Source organism: Antechinus flavipes, chromosome 5, assembly GCF_016432865.1.
Source record: "Antechinus flavipes isolate AdamAnt ecotype Samford, QLD, Australia chromosome 5, AdamAnt_v2, whole genome shotgun sequence".
Classification (NCBI taxonomy): domain Eukaryota; kingdom Metazoa; phylum Chordata; class Mammalia; order Dasyuromorphia; family Dasyuridae; genus Antechinus; species Antechinus flavipes.
This window is the reverse complement of record NC_067402.1, coordinates 18,518,819-18,543,320: the sequence shown is the minus strand read 5'-3', so window position 1 is coordinate 18,543,320 and position 24,502 is coordinate 18,518,819. Positions and strand designations below refer to the sequence as shown.

General features: G+C 48.5%; 2 protein-coding genes across 10 annotated transcripts in view; one reads left to right on the top strand and one right to left on the bottom strand.

The window, feature by feature from the left end:
- The window catches only part of WIPF3 (WAS/WASL interacting protein family member 3), a 69,370-nt gene that overhangs the window by 33,342 nt on the left and 11,526 nt on the right, over window positions 1-24,502 (bottom strand). For 8 of the 9 annotated variants that reach the window (XM_051963454.1, XM_051963452.1, XM_051963453.1 and 5 more), the window contains exon 2: window positions 6,106-6,247. In XM_051963454.1, coding sequence (XP_051819414.1) covers window positions 6,106-6,195 — 90 coding nt within the window. In that variant the 5' untranslated portion in view covers window positions 6,196-6,247. Of the gene's footprint in view, window positions 1-6,105; window positions 6,248-16,917; window positions 17,014-24,502 lie in introns of those variants that run through there. The other variant, XM_051963457.1, reaches the window with a different exon arrangement.
- Window positions 14,816-23,166, top strand: LOC127538501 (proline-rich protein 2-like). Its single transcript, XM_051962316.1, has 5 exons — window positions 14,816-14,876; window positions 16,731-16,831; window positions 19,229-19,413; window positions 19,486-19,636; window positions 19,895-23,166. Exons 1-5 carry the CDS (start codon window positions 14,816-14,818, stop codon window positions 20,735-20,737), a joined length of 1,341 nt encoding a protein of 446 aa, XP_051818276.1. The 3' UTR covers window positions 20,738-23,166.

Here is a 24,502-nt window from a genome sequence, read left to right as displayed (position 1 = left end):
AAAGAGTGACATAAAGTTATCAGCCCATCAAGCATTGCAGCTGTAAGCCTGGCCAGTGCAGCCTCCTGCCGTAGGGGTTTTCGGAGAATCATGAAGAGATCTCAGGACATAGCCTGGAGAGATGCAAAGAAAACAGCAGGCAGGGTCCTTCCCCTCCACAAGCCTGTGGCCCAATGCACCCAGACTGACTGCATTATTAGGCTTTCAATTCGATTCACTTGTGGAGATTTAAATCTGAAAATTCAGCATTCTCCCCATCTCCTAATCAGAAAGACAGCTCCTGCTCTTTATTGATGGGAGGCCCAATGCAAAGCAAATGGGGGTCATCATTCATCTTTAAGTGGGTGAATCTGTTCGGGGAGTCTCCCTGCCATTACATGATATGGTAGGTAAAGAGGAGAAATGAAGGACAGTCCCAAAAAAGACGGGAGGAGCAAACAGAAAGACAAGCAGGAGCCTGTGCCCTCACTACCTGCTTTATATCAATCACTGTCTGTTTCTCATCCGGCACAGGCTCCTTTCATGGTCCTGCTTTCTCTTTCACTAAGACTACAGGGGGACGGAAAGAGAAAAAAGGTAGAGAGGAACAGTCCAAGAAGAAGCTAATGGGAGCGAGTGAGGGGCATTTTCGAAGGATTTGATGCATTTAGAACAGGAAACAGCCTCGGAGCTCGGCCTTCTCATCTCACTGATGAAGATCATGGAGTTCAGAGTAACCAAGGTCACACAGGTGACCTTCAAATTCCTGCCTGTTCCTCCCCGCCCCCGCTGCTGCCTTCTTGCCTCCTTTTCTGGGGCCTTCTCCAGCTATGATAGGAACCAGTCTTTATTCTAGAGGGCTTCCTTGTGAGCCAGAACTGCTGGGCCGCATGTTACTCTCCAATGCATGCTAACTACAAGGAAGACTTGGGGGATATGGTCAACCTTTTACTGTCTCTTCCAGCTCCAATGGCAGCCCGGTGGTTCAGTGGATAGAGCGCCAGGCCGGGAGTCCCTTACTAATGATGTCATCCTGGGCAAATGACTTCACCTGAGTCTGTTTCCTCAGCTACAAAATGGGGGGTGGGGGGGATAATAGTACTTCCTAGCGGGTTAATGTCAGGATCAAATGAGATGTTTGCAAATCTTGACAAGCTATTATATAACATTTATCACATTTACCATTTATCCCTTCAGATCTGTAAGGGTTGTTAGAGAGCATCTGGTCAACCTCTTCAACTCACAGGGGAGGAAACTGAGGTGTGGAGATGATACAAATTCTGTATGAGACCCTATTTAATCTGACCCCTTCATATACAGGAAACTGAGTGTCAGGCAAGGGAAGCAGCGTTTCCTAGGTTAATTAACACATCATGGATCTGAACCCATGGATCTGACTCTCCAGTCTCATGGTTTTTTTCCCAGAATTCCATTTTCTAGTTACAGAGGACCCCACTTTCCATTTTCTAGTTACATAGAACCCCACTTTCTATTTTCTAATTACAAAAGACTCCAGTTTTCATTTTCTAGTGACATAGGACCCCAAATGTCAATGGTCACCACTGAGTCTCAGCTCTGTCTCCCCCATTTCACAAGGAGTGCCCAGATGCCCACTGGTCACTTTTTCCATCTAATACTGAGCCATACACATTTACACAAAATTTCCGGCCTCTCTTAATTTTGGAAAGAAAATCCCACCCCTTTTTAAAAGCTCTGTGCCAAGAAGTCCTGGAAAGATCCTTCTCTTCTTCCTCCCCAACTTGGAGAACGTGCCTAGGAAGAGAAAACAGGCCCCACCAAGCTCCTGATAAAGAGACTATCTTTTCCAACAGGCTTTCCCTTCCCCACCCGAGTGCCAAGAACAACAGGCAGCTGCGTCTACGCTGCCGGCTTCTCATGCTGACCACATGGCTCGAAGGCGGGGTTCCCGGTGCCTCGGGATCTGCAGGATAGCCTGGACCTGTTCTATTGGGAGCTGCCCCCTTCTCCTTGCTCCTAAACCAGGGATGGATGTGGGCCATAGAATGCACGGAGAGGGCCATGTCCCCCAATCCAGGCCATATGGAAAGCCTTAGGCCTTTGGAAGAGGCAAGAAAAGCCCCAACCTCGGTGCTCATTCATTCATCCAATAAACATTTGGATGCTCAAGGGCCAAGCCCAGTGGTCTCTACTCCAGGAAATTTATATTTGACCAGGGAATGGGGAAGTACAACATGATCACAAAATATAATACACAAAATAACTACAAAATATGCTACCAAGTGGCTCAGTGGCTAGGATGCTGGAATGAGAGCCTTCAGATACTGTCTTGGATATTTAACAGCTGTGTGACCCTGAACAAGTCCCTCGGTCAGTTTGGGCCTCAGTTTCCACACCTGTAAAACCAGAGGGTTGGACTTAATGGTCCCTCCGGTCCCTTCCAGTTCTCAATTTTGATCCAATGAAAATCAGAACTAAGTAAATACCAAGTAATTTTAGAGAGTACTTGAAATTATTAGAACAAAGTATTAGAACAAAATCTTGAAGGCCACTGGGAAGGCTGACGGGTGGAGATAAAGAGAGAGAGTATTCCACAAGCAGAAGCCAAAAGAATGGGGTAAGATGGCGTGGCACCCGTGGGATGTATACATGTGTGCACCCGTGCATCCATGTGTATGATATATCAGCTGCACATATACACACTTTACATATCAGCATAAATATTTTAAGACTGGCGCTCCAAGACGAATTTCATTTAGCAAAAAGGGGGTGACCATAAGCGATACTTTCTTATCTGGAAGGTCAGGACTGAAGGGGACCTTAGAGATCATGCGGTTAATCTCTTTGCTTTATGGATTAATTGGGAACCAGAAAAGTGGAAGCGGCTCATCCACGGTAATGTCAATAAGTGACATCCGAGGCAGCATTAGAACTGGGGACTCTGAGTCCTGGCTCAGCCATCTCCCACTTACCCCTGGGTTAGCGCCTGGAGGAGGGAATGTGCTACTTGCGATAGAAGTTGGCAATGAGATGTGGCCACCAGCTAGGCAAGAAGAAAATGATGCCAGGGAGGACTGGAAGGGACTGAAAACCCCCTTGTAGCTAAACAACGGAGGATTCCAAATTCAACATCCTCAGCTGCTTCCCCCTCCTCCCCAACACTTTTCTTTGACACTTAGAGAAAAAATTCACCAACTGCCCACCATTATCTCACACCTTTTGGTTTACAAAGTACTTTTTTTCCCCCACAACAAAATAGGAATTGTTATCCCCATTTTGCATGGGAGGAAAGAAGCCCAGAGAGGTGAAGATTTTTTTGGTGAACACGGCTAGTTAAGGATCAGAACCAGGCCCGGAACGGAGTTCTTCCTCAGAGCCAGCTTCTGCTCAGGATGCCCCACCGTCTCCCTGTAATGACCACACGCTGTCCAAATGAAACGCAGCCACAGGGCTGGCGCCCCTCCTTCACTCGTTCCCACACCGTTCCCGCAGCCCACGTGGCCAACTGTCGCTCTGTTTTATCGTTGCCTGGCCCCCCAGCTGCCATCCCACTAGAGACAAAGGGGCCAGGGAGCCACTCGGAGCAGGGGGGGCCCAAAGAGGTGCTGCCCCAGGCGGTCCCCACTGCAGGCGAGCTACCCGCCGCCGCTGGGCTGTGTTCTCGAAATCAGCTATTTTGGGCCCTGCCGTTCTCAGCGTGCCTTATATAACGGCTTCTCCCTTTGTGGAGATGCTGTGGGTTTGACAAAAGAAGCCACGTCTGATTATGCTGAGTCTACAGATCCCGGACTCAAAGAACAGGGTTTTCTCCCTGCGGGTCTGGAGGTTTGTGTTAGCGGGACATTGTGGATCCTACAGGGCGGCTCAACTCCCCGGTCACCTCCTAGGGGCTTTCAGAATGGGGATGAGGAGGAAGGCGTGGGACACAGGCCATGGGGTCTGAGGAGCAAGGGGAGCATCCCTGGGAAGGCAAACTCCTGGAAGTCAGCACCATTTCATTGCGCTCTTGTCCCCAGTCAGCCACACTGCCAGACGTAGAGAGAGAAAGACAGACAGACTGATGGGTGGAAGGAAGGATGGATGGATAGATAGGAAGATAGAGATAGACTGATGGATTGATAAATGGATGGATTGAGGATGGATGAATAGACAGATTGGATGAATGGATAGATAAATAAGTAGATAGAATGATGAATGGATGGATAAATAGACAAATGGATAGATGGATGGATGGATAGACTGATGGATGGATGGAGAATGGATGGATAGATAGCTTGGATGGATGGATAAATGGATGGATGGAGAGATGACAGATGGATGGATGAAATCCTCTTAGCTTGTGTCACAAACCTCAGCTCATTTTGAGCTTCCACATTCCCAACACTCTCCATCCAGGCCCTTATCCCCTAGATTACCACAGTAGCCTCCTAACTGGCCTCCGGGCCTCAAAGCTCTCCTGGCTCCAGCCCATCCTCCATGCGGCTTCCAGAGTGATGTTCCTCAAAGTCAGATCTGACCATGGGACTCCTCTGCTCAGGCGATGCCGGAGGCTTCCTGTGGCCTCTAGAATCAAGTAGGAACTCTCTCGCTGAGCTTTCTGTGGAAGCTGTCCCTCACTTCCTGTGCTCCGTGACCCAGCTGCACTGGCTTCTCTGGTTTTCCTTTGGAACATCCCATCACGGTGCCTTCCCACTGACTTCCCACCCTCATAGATTCTCTTTCTGTCTTTAAGATGCACTTCAGGCAGCTCTTGCATGAAGCCTTTCCTAATCTTCCCAACTGTCAGCGCTCTCCTTCCCAAACCACTTAATTTCAAGTACACAAAGGTGCAATATATGCTATATTCATACTTATTAACTTTATACTATAAACTTATCTTGCTGATGGACGTTCAGATCTGGCCTCAGATACTTCCTAGCCATGTGACCCTGGACAAGTCACTTCACTCTGCCTCTATTTCCTCATTTGTCAAATGAATTGTAAAGAGAAATGACAACCCCTTATAAGAAAAGCCCAAATGGGCTCACAGAGAGTCAGAAGGAAATGAAACAATTGAACAACAACAATAAAACGACGGCTCCTTGTCTTAGAAAACCACATAGTAACACTGTCCAGGTTATTTGTATTTTTCCTTTTCTCTGTCCCAATTTCACTTTCATCTGGTCCCTCCTTGAAACTTTGGGATTTAGACTAAATGCCAGGTACAGTCCTTTCCAGATTTAAGCCTATGGCTCTCGGCACTCCGAGATCATCTCCAATTTATCCCGTATAAACTTTGTCCTTAGTTGCCTCATGTTGTGTCTCCCACCAGACTATGAGCTCTCTGAGGACAGGGACCGTTTTTACCTTTCTCTGTATCTCTGGAGCTTATCACCGTGCCTGGAGCACAGTAAGGTGCTTAATAAGTGCATAACTTGACTTGCTGCCTGTCCTGCAGCTGAGGTCTCCCTGCCTTTCTGGGTGGCTCTGGGTAATCCATTGTAACGGCTCCAGAGCCCCAGTTTCCTCATCTAGAAAACTGAGGGCTTGAAGCAGATCTCTAAAGCTGTGGTCCTTCTGAAAATAGGGAGGAAAGGAAGAAGGGAGAGAAGAAGGAAGGAGGGAAGGGAGGAGGGAAAAAAGAAGGGAAAGAAAGAAGAAAGCAAGCAAGAAAAACTGAGCTGCCCAACACTGACCCAGCAGAGTTCAGGGTTTCGTGGGCAGGAGTATGGCCCAGTCCAGTTCATGAAGAGCCTCCTATTTCTCTATCTGACAGTCAGGCAATGCTGGGGATTACAGCCTCAGTGGTGGGGAGCCTTCAGAACAACAGGTGCCATCACCAAAAGAAGCATCATTGCAGCCCCACTGCTGTGTCCTGCTCAGACCTCACGGGGGAGTCCCAATAGAAGCTGGGCGGGCAGACTCCCATCCATGAGGGAGCTTCCCACAGCAGGAACCCGAGGGGAGATTACACAGGGGAGGGATGGCAGAAGGAGACCAAAGAATAACAGAAGCAGCCGGCTGAGAGCTTTTATCCCTGACCTTGCACCCACAGAGCCAGTGGGCTCCCCGAGGGAGCGGCCCAAAGCTAGGGGAAGCCCCGAAAGGGCTTGGCCAACTCCAGGATGCTCACACTGTCTAGGAACCAAGATGGAAACCGAGCCTTACCAGAGGGGCCAAAGGCGGAGGGGGTGGAGGTGCCCCGGTGGGCGGTGGGGGTGGGGGCAGAGGTGGCGGCGGTGGCGGCGGCACAGGCATATGTCACGGCTGGAGGTCTCCCTGCTGATGAACCTGCAGATCGTCCTCAGCTCTGAAAAGAGAAAAACAGAAATGGAGCTTATGAGTCTTTAAGTGTAGATGTGGAGAAAGCTGCGGCAGGGGGGAAGGTCCCTCCTCGGAGGCCCAGTCCTGCTCGGTGCGGCCAGCCCTTTGTCAGCCTGGGACCCCAGAATTTTCAGCCGCAGAGTTGCAAAGACCAAGTTCTAGGACTAGAAAGAAATGTAAGATCCCAGAACAACAGGCAGGAGAGGGGTTCCTTGGAAGTCAAATTTTCCATATAATAATTATGATTATAAAAACAGCTCTCTACATTTCCATATGTCATCTATACGGCAAGGCTACATTTATAGGAGGGTATTAATAGCACCTAGCTCCCGGGGCTTTTGTGAGGATTAAAAAAGACAAAGTGCTTTGCAAATCTCAGAGTAGTTATAGATTTTGTTATTATTGTTGTTGTTGTGCCTTCCAACTACAGAAGTGCTTTATCTATATTATTTTATTTAAGCTTCGCAAACCATGAAATAAGAATTGCAAGTATTATTATTCTCATTTCACAGATGAGGAAGCAGTGAACTGGGGAGCCCAGGATTAGATAGCTGGTAAGTGTCTCAGACAGGATATAAATCCTCGTTTTCCCCATTCCAAAGCTTCCCAATTCTTCTAGCCCATAGGCTAGCGTTTGGTACATTGGGGTAATACTTTTCTTAGCACTGGTCCAAATCCTGGCTCAGCCACTGACTCTCTCTGCTGCTCTTTGGAGATGAGGATCACCCCCTGGCAGGATGGCTACGGGCCAGCGAGCCGTAAGAGTCACGGGTAGTTGCTCAGAAGAGATGCCCCCAGTCTGGGGCTTGACCCATCACCCTACACTGCCTACCGAGGAAGACCCCTGGGAAGGATTTAATGACAGAAGATCAGTGCTCCTCGTGAGGTAACAAGGCACAATGAGACCCCAGACTCTGTCCCGGACTCAGCCAGATCCAGTTTGTCCCGCACTGTCTGATCCCTCAGGAAGTTACTCCAGGAGCAGACCCAGCCAGCATCTCCGGAAGCTTGTTGGCCAATCTCTCCCTGCCTCTGCTCTCTCCTTAAATACTCCTGAGCTCAGCTCCGACCTGCACCTGCCTGCTGGAGAGCGAGGTCCGTTGGGTTCTGCTGGGAGGAGGGACCTTGAGGCACGTGAACGATCCTACCTGCCTCCCCAAGAGACCTCTCTCCATCCAAAGAAATCCCAGTAAACTTTGGCTAGAAAACGCCATCTGCATCAAACTATGGAGACTTGTAAATCAACACAGGCTATGTTCACTTTTTATTCTGTTTTGTTTTCTCTCTCACGGTTTCTCCCTTTTATTTTGCTCTTTCTCTCCCAACATGATTCATAAAGAAATGTGTAGTTAAAAAGTTAATATGAATGTATAACCAGAAAAAATAAAACAATTAACTTTTTTTTTTTAAAGAGACCCGTCTCCACCCACCCAATGCTCTTCCTGAGTTTACAGCTCAATGGTCAGTACGCTCCCCCTCCCTCACAGAGGGTCCTGGTGATTCCCAACTTCTGCTGCAATGTACAAACCCCATTCTCCATTCCCATACTCCCATCTGCCTCAAACCCTGTTATTTTCTGACCCTTCCTCTACCAGCATCACTCAGCGAGATCTCTCCTTTAGGATTTATCCAAATTATGGCAAAGAATTGGAAACTGGGTAGACGCCCTTCAATTGGGCAATTGGCTGAATATGAATATGAAAGTAATGGAATAATGTTGTTCTATAAAATGATGAACAAGCTGATTTTAGAAAGGCCTGGAAAGATTTCCAGGAACTGATGCTGAGAGAAAGAAGCAGAACCAGGAAAACATACACACCAACAGTAAGACTATGAAAGACTTGGCTCCTTTCAGCGTTTCAATGATCCAAAGCGATCCCAATGAACTTTAGCTAGAAAATGCCATCTGCATCCAGAAAGAAAACTATGGAGACTAAATGCAGATCAATACATGCTACATTCATTTTTTTCCTGTTTTTTTTTTATTCTGCTATAGTTTTCCCGTTTGTTCTGATTCATAAAGAAATGTGGATTTAAAAAGTTAATATCGATGTAAAAATACATATGGGGGAAATAAAATAATCCCCCTCCCAAAAAAGGATTCATGCAAGTTAAATACTGGTAGTTATTGTCAATTGATCCTTCCTTCCTCAAATCCACCATCCATACTGCTCTTCCTTCAAATGACCCAACTTCCCAGTTCTTCCTTCTGCTCATTTCCCATGGCTGATACTCCTCCAGCTCACCTCAGCTACACATTTTGGGCTCATTCGTGCCCAAAAGTTACTCCTGAAAACCTCTCCTCATTTCAAATCAAGACCATTGCTGAATAAGAGAGTTTACCTCTCAGACCTGTGGAAGAGGGAGGAATTTATGACCAAAGAAGAACTAGAGATCACTATTGACCACAACATAGAAAATTTTGACTATATCAAATTGAAAAGTTTTTGTACAAACAAAACAAATGCAGACAAGATTAGAAGGGAAACAATAAACTGGGAAAACATTTTTACAATCAAAGGTTCTGATAAAGGCCTCATTTCCAAAATATATAGAGAATTGACTCTAATTTATAAGAAATCAAACCATTCTCCAATGGATAAATGGTCAAAGGATATGAACAGACAATTCTCAGACAAAGAAATTGAAACTATTTCTAGACATATGAAAAGATGCTCCAAATCATTATTAATCAGAGAAATGCAAATTAAGGCAACTCTGAGATACCACTACATACCTGTCAGATTGGCTAGAATGACAGGGAAAGATAATGGGGAATGTTGGAGGGGATGTGGGAAAACAGGGGCACTGATATATTGTTGGTGGAATTGTGAATATATCCAGCCATTCTGGAGAACAGTTTGGAACTCTGCTCAAAAAGTTATCAAACTCTGCATACCCTTTGATCCAGCAGCGTTTCTACTGGGCTTATATCCCAAAGAGACACTAAAGAAGGGAAAGGGACCCGTATGTGCCAAAATGTTTGTGGCAGCCCTGTTTGTAGTGGCTAGAAGCTGGAAAATGAATGGATGCCCATCAATTGGAGAATGGTTGAGTAAATTGTGGTATATGAACGTTATGGAATATTATTATTCTGTAAGGAATCACCAGCAGGATGAATACAGAGAGGACTGGTGAGACTTACATGAACTGATGCTAAGTGAAATGAGCAGAACCAGGAGATCATTATATACCTCAACAATGATACTGTTTGAGGATGTATTCTGATGGAAGTGGACCTCTTTGAGAAAGAGAGCCTTAATTGATCAAAGATGGACAGAGGCAGGTACACCCAGAGAAAGAACACTGGGAAATGAATAGAAACTGCTTGCATTTATGTTTTTCCTCCCGGGTTATTTATACCTTCTGAATTCAATTCTCCCTGTGCAACAAGAGAACTTACATGGACTGATGCGGAGTGAAATGAGCAGAACCAGGAGATCATTATATACCTCAACAACGATACTATTTGAGGATGTTTTCTGATGGAAGTGGATTTCTTCAACAAAGAGAAGATCTAACTCAGTTTCACTTGATCAAGGCTGGACAGAAGCAGCTACACCCAAAGAAAGAACACTGGGAAATGAATATAAACTGCTTGCATTTTTGTTTTTCTTCCCAGGTTATTTCTACCTTCTGAATTTAATTCTCCCTGTGCAACAAGAGAACTGTTCGGTTCTGCACACGTATATTGTATCTAGGATATACTGTAACCTATTCAACATGTAAAGGACTGCTTGCCATCTGGGGGAGGAGGTGGAGGGAGGGAAGGGAAAAATCGGAACAGAAGTGAATGCAAGGGATAATGCTGTAAAAAATTACCCTGGCATGGGCTCTGTCAATAAAAAGTTATAAAAAAAAAAAAAAGACCATTGCTGAATGCCCTTCTTTTCTCCTCACCTCAGTCAGTAGGAGTCTTTCCCCGTTATCTCCTCTAACACACCTGTCTCACTCAGCCTTTCTCCTTGCCTCTTTTCCATTGGGATGCCCTTCTATCATCCCCTCTCTCCCATTAATCTCATCCACCCCCTCCCTCCTGTCACTTCCTGCTGCTTAGAAACGCACTCATGTCTCCTCAACCTTAAAAAACCCTCGTCTGAACTGGCCATTCCTGTTAGCTCCCATCCTACAGCATTCCTCCCTTCCCTGACCGAAGGCCTCAGAATGCCATGTCTCCTTCCTCTCCTGCCTCTCACTTGGCTGCAAGACCTCAGCAATCTGGCTTCCCAGACTCAGGTTCCAGTCTCGGTCCAAGGTGTCCTTCAAGTCTGCATTGCCTAATGCTCCACAGTCCAGCTCAGAGGCCCTCTCCTCCAGGAAGCCTTTTCTGGGTCTCCCGTCCCCCAGAGAGTATTTTGTATAGATCGATCCATTTATTTGTGGATTCTGGAGCATCTAAGCAACCTGACAAGCAGCACCTGTCTTTGGATCCCAGCACATAACACGATGCCGTGCACACAGTAAGTGCTTAATGAATGCTGAACAAATGCATTAACAAGACAGTTAAGGGATTGGGGTCTTACTTCCCTTCAGCCATTCTGAGATAAGCAGTAGGTTTGCGATTCCCCATCTGGAGTATACCATTCTATCCGGAACATATTTTAAGTGCTTTGAGTTCTTCAGAATGAAAGAATAACTTGACATAGCACTGGGCCACAGAGTACACCCCCAACGCGGTCACTCTCTAAAACTGTTGACTCCACGAACACTCTCCAGATGTACCTCCAGTCAGGGTCTAAGAATGACAATCATGCCGTTTACTCTTCAGAGACGGGCCCAAAAAGCTGCCAAAGGATGAGGGATGTAAATGCTGGAAACAGAGGCCTTATCTGACACCGAACACCCCTCTTTCACCTGGAGAAAAGTCCCCGGATCCCAGAACCTCAGAAGCCACTTAGCTCTCAACAGAAATGACCTCAACAGGTGGACACCATGCCTTGGCTCGAAGACCTCCCCTGAGAAAGAAACTACCAGCTTCTCAGGGGAGTCATTCGCCTTGGACAGCTCAGAGTGCTAGCAGGAAGGTTTCCCTGGCAGCAGTTTGTGTTTCCAGGAGACTTTCTGCAGCCCAGAAGAAACCAAATCATACTTTGATACATATGGAATCCCTTCACATATTCTAAGACCACCATATTTCCATAATTCCCTTCTTCTCCAGAGTAAATCCCGCTCCTTCGACTGATCTTTGTACAGCAGATTTCAAAGTCTTTACGAACCTGGTCACTTTTCTCAGGCACAAAGATGGCCCCAAGAACTGAACATAAGAACCTCTGATGGGGCAGAGCCCTGACCTGGACACTGTACACCTCTCTCAAAGTAGCGTATGACTCCATGGCTATACTACACTGTCAACTCATTTTAAGCTTGTGGTCTATCCGGATGGTCAGATCTTTTCCCGTTTCTTCACAATCACAAGGCAGCGTGGTGTAATGGCAAGTGCTAAACCACACAAGACATTGCCTCACACTTTGGGAGATGCAAAAATAGGTCAGATATATTCTATGTCCCTAGAAAAGTTTATAATCAAATCAGGGAAATGAGAAACTGGACCTATAGTACAGAAAAGAGAAGAGAAAGGGTTAATGCACATTTTCTTTTTGTCTCCTCTTCCTCTCTGACTTGACACTGAGCTAGGCTAGGGACTCTGGCTTGCTGACTTGCTAAAATCCCACCAAATTATTTTTCATATTTCATTGTTCAGAACTCTTTTTGTATATGGACATTGCTTGATTGCCTTTTATATAAAGTCCTTTGGGGGAAGATCCAGCAATTAAGCAATTCTATGGAGAAGCATTTATTCAAATCTGACAGGTCAGAATGGGGGCTCCAGAGAGACCCAGGTTCTACCCATTAGCTCTTGGTGGCTCCTCGCCCACAGTATTAAAATGGGAATTTCTGGAAATGTGTTTAAAATTTTGGGGAAAAAAAAAGCTAACAATGTAGAAAAAGAAAACATTTGGAAAGGCTTTTATTCCCTCTCAACTTAATGGAATTCTCCAACGTTTGCAGAATTTGTGACTTTGTAGGCCTGGGGCCTTTGGCCATTAATATGAATTCGAGTCTTTTTGTACCTGTCTACTTTAGTTACTCTAGGAAAAAAACTTGGATCTTAAATATTCTGACTGCTATTGCAATAGATTTGGTTCCTTTTGTGACCCTATGTATTCAGTTTAATTAACAATATTTTGAGAAGGGAAAACTGTAGAAAACTGCCCAAGGAGTCCTTGGCACACAGGTCAAGAAACCCTATGGTAGGTGACGGACCAGGTGGATGCTTGGATCTAACAGACACGCCTTGTTCTCGAGGCTGGTCCAGGTTGGAAGTTGGGCCAATGCTTGCATTTCTCTGGTAGCATCTTCTAGAGCCCAGCTTCGCCTCCATGACGTCATGAGGTCAGAGGCACAATTGCTCGGTGTTTAGTACAAATAAACCTTCTGAAATAGCTCCAAAAAATACAATCCTAGGACCATGCACCCCTTGCTCACATCTGTATATACTTCCTAGAAACACCACCATACGGTGGAAAGCCCAACAGATCAGAGGATTTGGGTTCAAATGTCTCCTCTCTCAATAACTTACTAGCTATGTTAACTTGGGCAAATCATTTCATTTCTTCAGGCCTGTTTCCTCACCTGAAAAATGAGGAGACTCCATAAGGAGACTGTGGGCCCTTCTGGTCCTGATGCTACAATCCCATCGAGTTTTTCTCGGTGCCCCCACTTGTTATTAGAACTAGGTGGCAGTAGGATAGACTCAGGAACATGTGAATTCAAATTACACCAAGTTCTGAGTGTATATCAACCTCTCAGCCTCAGTTTCCTCTTCTGTAAAATGGGAATCAGAAGAGCACTTTTACAACAGGGATTGCTATGAGAAGAACAACTGTAAACGGTTTTGTGAATCTTAAAATTCCCCATAAATAGGTTTTCTTGTTGTTGCTGTTATTGTTCTATTATTTATAAACACGTGTTTACGTGCAATAGACTGCAAGCTTCCTGAAGACAAAGGCTGACTCATTTCCAGCTTGATGACTCCAGTGTCTAATTGTGCAGCCAACATCCATTATTCAACGGATGAACGAAGGAATCAGAACAGAGGGGAGGATGAGACAAGCACACAATAGGCTGGCCAAATTTTAAACTCCCAGCAGCCGTCTGAGTCCCTCTGCACAACACGAAGTAGAACGCACCAAGGGGGAGAGGTACCAAGCGTTCTCCATGGAGTTCATGCTTTGGTAGTTATAATGATGTCTCTGACTGTAACGGGAACGTCTAGAGGCCAGTGTATGGAGTCCATCAGGTCACTGGGACCGGGCACTAGTGACATATGAGTGAGAGAACTGAATGGGAAGAAGGGAAGGAGGGAGGGCAGGGCAGCAAAAGGAATCGGAGATTGAGAATCAGAGAAATCCCAATTCAAATCTCAGCTCTGTTCTTTATGGTACAACTATGGAAATCATGTAACATCTCAGTTTCTTAACCTGTAAAATGGGGACTAGATGGTCTCTGAGATCCCTTTCCAGCCTCGAGTCTGTTATAAATATTCCTGTAGCCTGGGCTGCCTTTGGGACACTGATGAGCTTCCAACTGGGAAGCTGCGATCTGCCCCAGTGGAGGACACAGCACCTCAGGGAGTCACAGATCCATGGAAATCAAGACGTATTTCGATTTTATACCCCAATAGGCCACCAAGCATGCAGGGCTTACTATGTGCTTCACACTGTGCTGAGTGCTGGTGATACAAAGAAAGGGGAAAACATAGAGCCTGCCTTCAAGGACACACATTCTCACAAACCAAGATAGGTCAGCGCGTCCCAAAAGTCTTAGTGGTGTTTTAAGCTTGATAAGCACATTTCAACATGCACAGAATAACACAAGAGGTATGGTTTATGGAACCATGTACTTCTTCCTATTACACAGAACTTAATTTTCCCCCTTGTATTATTGAAATTTAAAATGGTAGTTTCCATATTCCCCTTGTCTGTTTCGTTTTCCAAATTCATTTCTGCTCTCTTCTATTAAAAAAAAATTCTTTGACAATTTAAAAAACTGTTCTTATTTTTACAGAAAAGGAAACTGAGGCAGGACTTAAATCCTGCTCTTCCTGACTCCCAATTCAGCACTAAATCACACTGAGGAAGGAGAAGGGAATGGGTCAGGGTTGCCCCTAAGCAAGGTTTCACCTGAGGTCTGTAAAATGGGTGTATGGGTGTTTTCCCATAGAAGTGGTTTCCCTTGCAATCATCCACATTTTACTTTATTCATTTTCAAACCCTGCTGATAAGGGGTCCATTAGGCTTGACCAGACTGCCAGAAGCAGCTGAAGACCCCCGTTCTAGAAAGAAGAGATTCCCCTCTTCTGTAGCCTTTAAGCAAAAGGCTCCTGGGATTGCAGACTCAGTTAGACAGGACCTTAAAGGTCAGCTAGTCCAACCCCCTCATCTTATCGAAGAGGAAACTGAGGGCTCAGGAAGTCACTCGTCTCATATCAGGTAAGATATGAGAGGCAAAATTCGAACCCAGAATCTGGCTCCAAACCAGCACGCACACCACTATGCCACCCTTAGAAGTGACCATTCTGGGAGGTGGTGTAGAGGGGTTCCCTTCCCAATCAGGTAAGGACTGGACCATCTGGAGCAGGGATGCTCAAACTTTTTAAATGGGGGCCAGTTCACTGTCCCTCAGAATGTTGGGGGGCCGGACTATAGTAAAAACAAAAACTTTGTTTTGTGGGCCTTTAAATAAAGAAACTTCACAGCCCTGGGTGAGAGGGATAAACGTCCTCAGCTGCCGCATCTGGCCCATGGGCCGTAGTTTGAGGACCCTGATGGAGTCTCCACCAGCTCTGCTGCTGATTCTATGCAAAAAGGATGGAAAGGAAAGCTGGGGCCAGACCCTGGAGAGCTCCCAAAGGTGTGAATCCTCTTATGCTCCCTGCATGGAAGATTCTGAGAGGCTGAGGAAAGCAGCTGGGGCTCCCCTTTCCTTGTGTGGGTTCAGGAGCGTGGGAGAGCTGCCCAGCCCTGATATAACTTTGGGAGAAGACTCAGATCTGGTCGGGAGCAAGGAACCAGTCCCCCAAGCAGGAGCACAGAGCTGGAGGGGCCTTGGAGGCCAGCATCCCATCCAGCCTCTTCCTGAAGGTAAACTTGTGCTGACAGCTTTTGTTTTTACATCACTGACATTTCCCAAGGCAGCTTTCCTTCCTTCCCTCAAATGAAATCCTATTTGCAAAGTGCCCAACACACACTAGCTGTTAGATAAATGCTTGTCCCCTTCCCTTTCTCAACCCGGAGAAGCATCCCTTATACCAAAGATTTAAAAAGCGGGGGAAAGCTTAGCAAAATCAAAAAACACTGGAAAACTCTAACATTATATTCTTAAGCACCTCCTGTCACAGAGGAAGAGAAGGGGCCTATGGACGGTGTATAAGGGGGCGGTGCTGGGAATCGAATTCAGGTCCTACAACTTTGCTTTCTGCTATTATCTCCCTTAAGGATTAAAGCTCTCTTTAATTATATGCATACACATATGTTTGCACATGTATCTATACAGTCTGAGGAGGCAGTGAGCATACACATAAATTGGTATATACTGCATACACGTATGTATATGTACAAAGAGAGTCTGGGGAAACAGTGGGTGTACAATTATGTTTATATGCATACATATATACATAAGTGCATGTATGTGGAAAGACAGGAAGGAAGGAAGGAAGGAAGGAAGGAAGGAAGGAAGGAAGGAAGGAAGGAAGGAAAGAAGGAAGGAAGGAAGGAAGGAAGGAAAGAAGGAAGGAGGGAAAAGAGGGAGGGAAGGAGGGATTGAGGAAGGAAGTGAAGAAGAAAAGCAGGAAGGAAGGAAGGAAGGAAGGAGGGAAAGAGGGAGGGAGAAAGGAAGGGAGGAAGGAAAGCAGGAAGGAAGGAAAGAAGGAAGGAAGGAGGGAAAAGAGGGAGGGAGGAAGGAAGGAAGGAGGAAGGAAGGAGGGAAAAGAGGGAAGGAGAGAGGAAGGAAGGAAGGAAGGAAGGAAGGAAGGAAGGAAGGAAGGAAGGAAGGAAGGAAGGAAGGAAGGAAGGAAGAGAGGGAGGGAGGGAAGGAGGAAGGAGGAAGGAAAGAAAGAAAGAAAGAGAAAAAAAGAAAGAGAGAGGAAAGAAAGAGTGAAAGAGAAAGGAGAGGGGATGGGGGGGAGAGAGAGAGAGAGAGAGAGAGAGAGAGAGAGAGAGAGAGAGACAGAGACAGAGACAGAGAGAGAGAGAGAGACAGTGGGTAGATATCTACATTTGTATACATACAAATAACTCTCTATATACTCACACATGTGCATACACAGGTATGTTGGATAAAAAGGGAGTGTCTAAGGAATGGGTCTTAAGGTTCAGCTGAAATACTCTCTCTGCCCACAGGTGGTGGGTGGCTTTTTCTGCCAGGGGCCCTAGGGGGCAGATGTCAGTTTACCACTGTCCCTGCCACAGGTCCCCGGCCTCCCTCCCCCAGCCCCACTCCAGGACAGATGGAAGACCCATCTGGCCTAGAGATGCCCTCCCTGGCTGCTGGCACACCAAAGCCCTTCCAGGTGAGGAATGCAGCCCTGCCACTGATGCCAAGCTGGCCACGCGCCCACCCAGCCGCCACCTCCCCTCCGGACAATCTGTCTGTGACCTGTAGGGAGCCAGACAGGAACGGGACCCAAGTGCTACGGCAATACCAGCGTGTTGATGAGAGAAGGTCCTCTGGGTCCTGGGCTCAGAGAGCTATTTCCGAGGCGAACCAGTCACTAAACCTCCGAAAGCCTCCATCAGTTAGGGAGCACTAGCAGGCTTCGAAAATACCCACCAGCGGGCTCCCCGTGGCCCTGGCAGACCTCGTTTTGGGCGAGCTCTAAGAACGAAGGATAAGAATGGGGAGATGAAGTTCCCGATCAGCCGTCCTCTATTGGGAGAGCAAAGATGCCAGGCCCTGGCTCCCCCCACAGAATCTGCAACCTCTGGACCAATCAGGGATGATCACGGGGGCCATCGAACTCGGAGGGGACTGCTCTGCACTCACACAGGAACTCCTGCTCTGTGGATCAGCCTCTGATTCATCGAGAGATTCCCCCAAACTGATAAGTCATCTCATCTAAGGCCCCACAGCCTCTGCAAGGGCATCGTGGAAATAAAAGGGCTTTCAAAATAAATGCCACCGGGGCAGCTAGGGGGCGCAGCGGATACAGCCCCAGCCCTGAAGTCAGGAGGACCTGAGTTCAAATGTGACCTCAGACACTTCCTGGCTGTGTGACCCTGGGCAAGTCATTTAACCCAAACTGCCTCAGGCAAAATAATAAATAAACAAATAAACAAAATAAATGCCACCAAGTTTCTGGAAGCCTCAAGTTAAAGGTCAAGCTAAGGACTGAACAAACCGGAATCCATGCTCCCCTTTCCCTCACACTTCCCATGCCCCAGATCCTGCTCTTGACCATCAGGTGTCAATAATCAACAATGAATGAGGGCTCGCCCCAAGCAGAGGACCTACTGCATGCACAGTGTTGACCTGGGGCTTTTAACTGCACCATTAACACACTTTAAAAAACAATCATCTCTACCCAGCCCTCCCATTTCAATCTCTTCTAAAGTGACTGCTGGTGAGATCCTTTTCCTTTATTTATCTCACATAAACTTTTGTTGGGTTTCTTGTCTCAGGAAAACTTAAGCCCTTTGAGGATAAGTGCTGATTTTTCTTTTCTTTTCTTCCTTCTTTCTTTCTCTTTCTCACTCACTCAATTTTTCTTCCTTCCTTCCTTCCTTCTCTCCCTCCCTCACTTCCTTCCTTCCTCCCTCCCTTCTTCCTTCCTTCCTTCTCTCCCTCCCTCGCTTTCTTCCTTCCTCTCTCCCTTCTTCCTTCCTTCCTTCCTCTCTCCCTTCTTCCTTCCTCCCTCCCTCCCTCCCTTCTTCCTTCCTTCCTCCCTCCCTTCTTCCTTCCTTCCTCCCTCCCTCCCTCCTTTCCTTCTTCCTTCCTTCCTTCTCTCCCTCCCTCACTTCCTTCCTTCCTCCCTCCCTCCCTTCTTCTTTCTTTCCTTCCTCCCTCCCTCCCTCCCTTCTTCCTTCCTTCCTTCCTCCCTCCCTCCTTCCTTCCTTCCTTCTTTCCCTCCCTCACTTCCTCCCTCCCTCCCTCCTTCCTTCCTTCCTTCCGTCCGTCCTTCCTTCCTTCCTTCCGTCCTTCCTTCCCTCCTTCCCTCCCTTCTTCCTCCCTCCCTCCCTTCCTCCCTCCCTCCCTCTCTCCTTCCTTCCTTCCTTCCTTCCTTCCGTCCTTCCTTCCTTCCTTCTTTCCCTCCCTCACTTCCTTCCCTCCTTCCCTCCCTTCTTCCTTCCTTCCTTCCTCCTTTCCTCACTTCCTTCCTTCCTTCCCGATTTAGCATCAACAAGAACAGGGTTCAAATTCCACTTTAGCTGCTTAAAGCCGTCCCTCCGTTCCATTTGCTATACAAGAAGCAGGCTGGACGGGAGACGCTTTGTGTTCTCCATCTGTGGTTCTATGAGCCCCCGCACCTGGGACCCCGGTCTTAGACTAGACAACAAATAAAGGGCTGCACCTTGAGGAAGGGACCCCAAGCGTTCTGCAAACCTCCCAAAGCCCTATCCATGCCGCTCCCGGGAACCATCTCCAAGGATGCTGCCCCCCCGAGGCCGGGCGGTCTCTTACCACCCAGCGGATTCTGCACACAGAGATGCCCCCGGCCCCCTTACGTCACCGAGGTTCCGAGCTTTCCTGCGGCCTTTCCCCTCGTGGGCCAAGGCCGGGCAAGGAGCTCCGGGAGCACAATCCACTTTCCCCCGCCCCACCCCCGCCCCCGCCTCCTAAGTCCGTGATCCACTTGACAGGATTAGCAGAGCGCTTTCACGGCGGATTCCGAGCGGAGAAAGCCTGACCACAATCTCCCGCGGAGTCACACCCCCGCCCCCGCTCCCCCCCCCCCCCCCCCCCCCGCCAGGAAGGAACCGCCGACTCCGGCCGGCCCCTCGGCAGTGCGCTGGGGGACGCAGGAGGAGAGGGGGACCCGGCCCCAAACACAGCGGTCCGGCCTAAGGCGGCGCGGGGCTCACAGGGGGAACGAGAACGTCCTCCCGCCCCCTTTGTTCGCCCCGAGATCCATCCCCCTCATAAAAAGGGCAGATCGTGCTAGAGAGAGCTCTGCAGCCGGGCCTCCGGCACGGAGCCCGCTTCCTGAAAAGTTTGACGGGAATCCAGCGGGCGCCAAGGCCGCGCGATCCCGGTAGATGGAGACTCAGTACGCAGGGGAAACTCGAGGCAGGGCCGGGAGCTGGCCAGCGCAGGGGCTGAAACTGGCCGAGGAGGTGCCCCCGGTGCCAGGACGGAGCCCTCGGCCCGGGGGGAGAAGGTCCGCACAGGGAGAGCCCCCAGACCCAAACAGCAGCCCGAAGGCCCGCACAGGGAGAGCCCCCCGACTCAAACAGCAGCCCGAAGGCCCGGACAGGGAGAGCCCCCCGACCCAAACAGCAGCCCGAAGGCCCGCACAGGGAGAGCCCCCCGACCCAAACAGCAGCCCGAAGGCTCGCACAGGGAGAGCCCCCAGACCCAAACAGCAGCCCGAAGGCCCGGATAGAGAGAGCCCCTAGACCCAAACAGCAGCCCGAAGGCCCGCACAGGGAGAGCCTCCCGACCCAAACAGCAGCCCGAAGGCCCGCACAGGGAGAGCCCCCAGACCCAAACAGCAGCCCGAAGGCCCGCACAGGACAGCCCCCCGACCCAAACAGCAGCCCGAAGGCCCGCACAGGGACAGCCCCTCGACCCAAACAGCAGCCCCAAGGCCCGGACAGGGAGAGCCCCCAGACCCAAACAGCAGCCCGAAGGCCCGGACAGGGACAGCCCCCAGACCCAAACAGCAGCCCCAAGGCCCGGACAGGGACAGCCCCCAGACCCAAACAGCAGTCCGAAGGCCCGGACAGGGAGAGCCCCCAGACCCAAACAGCAGCCCCAAGGCCCGGACAGGGAGAGCCCCCAGACCCAAACAGCAGCCCGAAGGCCCGCACAGGGAGAACCGGGTCTCACGGGAGCCCGGGCCGCCTCTGGCCGGGGAGTCCCCTCCCCGCTCCCCAGCATTTCTCTCCTCCGGCTCCCCTTTCCCAGCCTAATCTCCCGATCTCCGGGCTCCGCTTTCCTGCAGGCTCCGGAAGCCGGGCTTCCTGTGCTCAGTGTATTCCAGCCTCTTCACCCACTCTGTTTACGTGTGGATACTATCTCTCGTTTCCTGCCTGTGCTTAGAACTTCAACCACCTGGGACTGCGTCTGTGTGCAAACTCCCACCTCCGACAGCGGCGGCCACGCCTCCGGGCCTCGGACGCCTCTGAGAAGCTCTTCCAGGCCCAGGCGGCCGGTTTTAGAACCCACCCCGGCCTCACACGGACCCGGGGGGCCAGCTCCTCCTGTTCCAGAGCCTCCCGGCCTCTGGGGACCTGCCCCAGGGCACACGGGCTTCTGAAGGAGGATTCGAACCCAGGTCCTCCGCTTCTCCGCTGGGAAGCTCTAAATAACAGAACACCCAGGGGGGTTTTAAAAGCTGCGATCACAGACTTCGGAAGGTCCAGATCCCCCTCCGGCGCGGAGTGCCCGTGCGACTCTAAGCCTCGGTTTTCTGACCTATAAATGGGAGGGTCGGACCCAAGCCCAGCGCCGCACAGGCCACCCGTGGGTCATCCTGAGCCCCCAGACACGTGGCCCCCAAAGCAAGGGCCCCCGGGGAACCATCTCCGGGGCCGCGATCAGCGTAGGAGGAGGGCTCTACACCAAGGGCACTGCGGAAGTCATCTAAGTGCACCAGCACCTCATCCTCGCCTTCGTCTTCCGGTCCTAAGTGAAGTGCTTGTTCCGTTGCACTGATCGCTAATGGAGAGCTGGAAAGCTCCCAGGTCTATATCGGGCTAGAGTCGCGGATGATGAATGCATCACTAGAGCTCGAGGAGACTTTGCAGATAAATTAATAATTGCTAACATCATGCGATCCTTAAAGCTTTTAAAAGGAACTTGCCTATATGATCTGCTTCTCACAACTCTAAAGCAGGGGCTATTACCCCCATTTTACAGATGAGGAAATTGAGGAACAAAGCAGTGACTTTCCCAGGGTCACCTGCTAGTAAATATCTGAGGTCACCCTGACTCCAACTCTGGCATGTGCACTTTAAGCCATCTGGTCCAAATCCGTCCAGGGCAGCCGGATATCGCAGTGGAGAGAGAGAGGAGTCAGGAACACCTAAATGCAAAGCCAGCCTCAGACCGTTCCTAGCCCTGTGATCCTGGGCAAGTCACTGGGCCCTGTTTGCCTCAGTTTCCTCGCCTGTAAAATGAGCCAAGGAAGGAAATGGCCAATCACAGTAGTATCTCTGCCAAGAAAGCCCCAAATGGGGTCACGAAGAGCCTCATGTGAAGGAAAAACCTTCTCTTCCTGGGCCTGGGAAGAGAACCCAGGACTCCTGGCAGCAGCCCAGGAATCTTGCCGCTTCAGGATGCCAGTTTACCCAGGTCTCTCAGAGCCCCAGGGAGGCTGGCAGAGCCCTGAGCACCCCTTTGTGCCTACAGACACCCCCCCTCCGGGGCCCCAGGAATTCCTAATGAAGGATTCAGGAAGACACCCACTCATCAACATCTCGAGGGGCTGGAGACAGCCCGGGTCGGGAAGCCCAGAATGCCAGCTTGCTGTCTCTGGGAAGGACCTTGGAAACCTTCTAATCCGACGCCTGAATTTTTCCAGATAAGAAAACTGAAGGCTGTGGACGTAAAAAAAAAATTCTCCAAGGTCCCACGCCGGCCGAAACCCAGCCCTCCAGCCTCTCCCCACCAGCTCTGCCCCCACAGGGGTCCTAAATATCCAGACACTCCGGGTTTCCAGAACACTCTGTTCTAGTGATTATAAATGAAGCACAAATATCCCGTCAGAAACAAAGCAAAAATGATACTGAAAATCAAAAACGTGACCGGGTAGATCTGGAGGAGGAAAAGAAACAGCAGCAAAGATAAGAAGAGCAACAGTGATAATAAAGAGCTCAATAACTGCCAGGAACGGTGTTTACCAAGTGATTTCTGCAGCTGCTCTCAGGGCTCAGAAGTAGAAACTATTGGGCACTATCATCTCCATTTTATGGATGAGAAAACTGAGGCCCAGGGAAATCAGTCGGTCTGTTATGTCAGTCGCTGGGAAAAGCGCTAGGGATACAAAACAAAGCAACAGTTCTTGCCTCCAAAGATGACATTCTAATGGGCTCCAAGTAGTCAAAGGCAGAATTTGAAACCAGGTTTCTTTTGCAATGCAATTATTGGACGCCGCCTGTCCCATGATATTCTCTCTCACTGAGACTGGGGATGTTTCTCCATTCACCCAAGCATAAAACTCTTCCTGAAGAGCTGCAAACAGTTTCTAAAAGGTGTAAGAAACGGCTACAAGAGAGGATGCTGCATTAGGAAAACAAGAGATGGGGAGAAGCTGTTTTTATCATGATGTGTCCATCTATAAGATGGAAGTAGAGTCACAAAAGAGGGAGGAAGCTTCCAAAATGTCTACACTGGGAGTAGCCTAATTCCAGGCATTATGGAATCTCCATATACCAAGGGAACAGGTTCCAGAAGAGCCTCAGGGGCTCCAGATTTATGATCTCCACAAGGGATCAAACTACTTGTCTTGGCTTTCCAAAGAGCATCTCTAGGCATATATATCGACACGTGCATAAGTCCAACATCAGGACCTTGAGAGAAGGGCTTTTTTGTTTTTGTCATCACATTTCTAGTGTCATAGTCCCTGGCACACAGTAGGTGTTTAATAGATGCTTACTGATTGAACTCAGATTATCTTTCTTCCTTCCTTCCTTCCTTCCTTTCTTCCTTCCTTCTTTTCCTTTCCTTTCTTCCTTCCTTCCTTCCTTTCCTCCCTCTCTCCCTCCCTCCCTTTCTTCCTTCCTTCCTTCCTTCCTTTCCTCCCTCCCTCCTTCCCTTTCTTCTTTCCTTCCTTCCTTCCTCCCTCCCTCCCTTTCTTCCTTTCCTTTCTTCCTTTCCTTTCTTTTCTTCCTTCCTTCCTTTCCTTTCCTTCCTTCCCTTTCCTTTCTTCCTTTCCTTTCTTTTCTTCCTTCCTTTCCTTTCCTTTCCTTCCTTTCTTCCTTCCTTCCTTCTTTCCTTCCTTTTAAAAAAAATCTCTCTAGTGTTTACAAGGCACTTCATATATATCATATCATTTGAGCCTCCTGACGACCCTTTTAAGTTCCTACTCCAAGTACTGTTTATCTTCATTTTATAAATAGGTAAAATGAGGCTAGGAGAAGCCTGATGACCAGCCTGTGAATGCACAGTATTTGAATGCATCAGATGATCCTTTTAAAGGGCAGGGCTTCCATAACGTTTCAAGCTTGCTTTCAAATGAACTCAATCAGGTATTTATGAAGCTAATGATTAGGTGATTCTGTGTGTTTGTTAGGCTGATTGTAAGTACCGAGACTGGCATTCTGGTGTCTTTTATGGGCCCAGTTACACAGTTGTGGCAATATTTGAAGTTTGGGGACGTAGTGTGAGGGAGTAGACAGGACAATTCGAGAAAAGCTGGGTTCAAGTTCAAGTTTCATCTCAGACACTAGGGAGTTGGGAGAGTCTAAGTTTTCTATGTCAGTTCCCTCATCAGCAAAATGAATTGGACTCAACGGCTTCCAGTGTCCTTTTCAGCTTGAAACTGGCCATGATTAAGAAGAGTGAACAGGGATTTGTATCTTAGGGGCAGGAAAGCCTGGGTTCAAGTCATGACTGAATCCTCTTGGCTTCTGACAAGACAGACTAGCTGTATGACATGCACCCAGTGGAGGTTTCATTTCTCAGCATCCCTGGACAGCTCTCGAAAACTAAGATCCTTCTACATAGATAGAGGAATTTCCTAAACAATGAAATTATTTAACTGTTTTTGTTTTTCTTTTGGCTTCAAACTCTGATTAGCTCTACAGACACAAAAGCAAAAAAATTAAAAAAAAATCAGTCCCTGCCTTCAAAGATCTTATATTATTTTGTAAGGAAACAATAAAAACCAGCTAGGTCAATATAGAGCCTAAACACAAATCAATGGAGGGGAGGATGAATTTCATTCTTCCTCCTTTTCCTCTTCTATTTTCCCCCTTCCTCCTCCTCTTCCACTATCTCTTCCTTCTCCTCCCCTACCCTAAAACCAGAAAAAGTCTTGGGGGGAGGAGGGGACCCTTGGGCAGAGTCTCGGGAGTGGACC

Coding starts and splice junctions, on each gene's coding strand:
- LOC127538501 (XM_051962316.1), top strand. CDS start 14,816: ATGCCACCCTTAGAAGTGACCATTCTGGGAGGTGGTGTAGAGGGGTTC. Junction 14,877..16,730: donor GGGGTTCCCTTCCCAATCAG/GTAAGGACTGGA, acceptor TCCCTGCCACAG/GTCCCCGGCCTCCCTCCCCC. Junction 16,832..19,228: donor GCACACCAAAGCCCTTCCAG/GTGAGGAATGCA, acceptor CCCCCCCGCCAG/GAAGGAACCGCCGACTCCGG.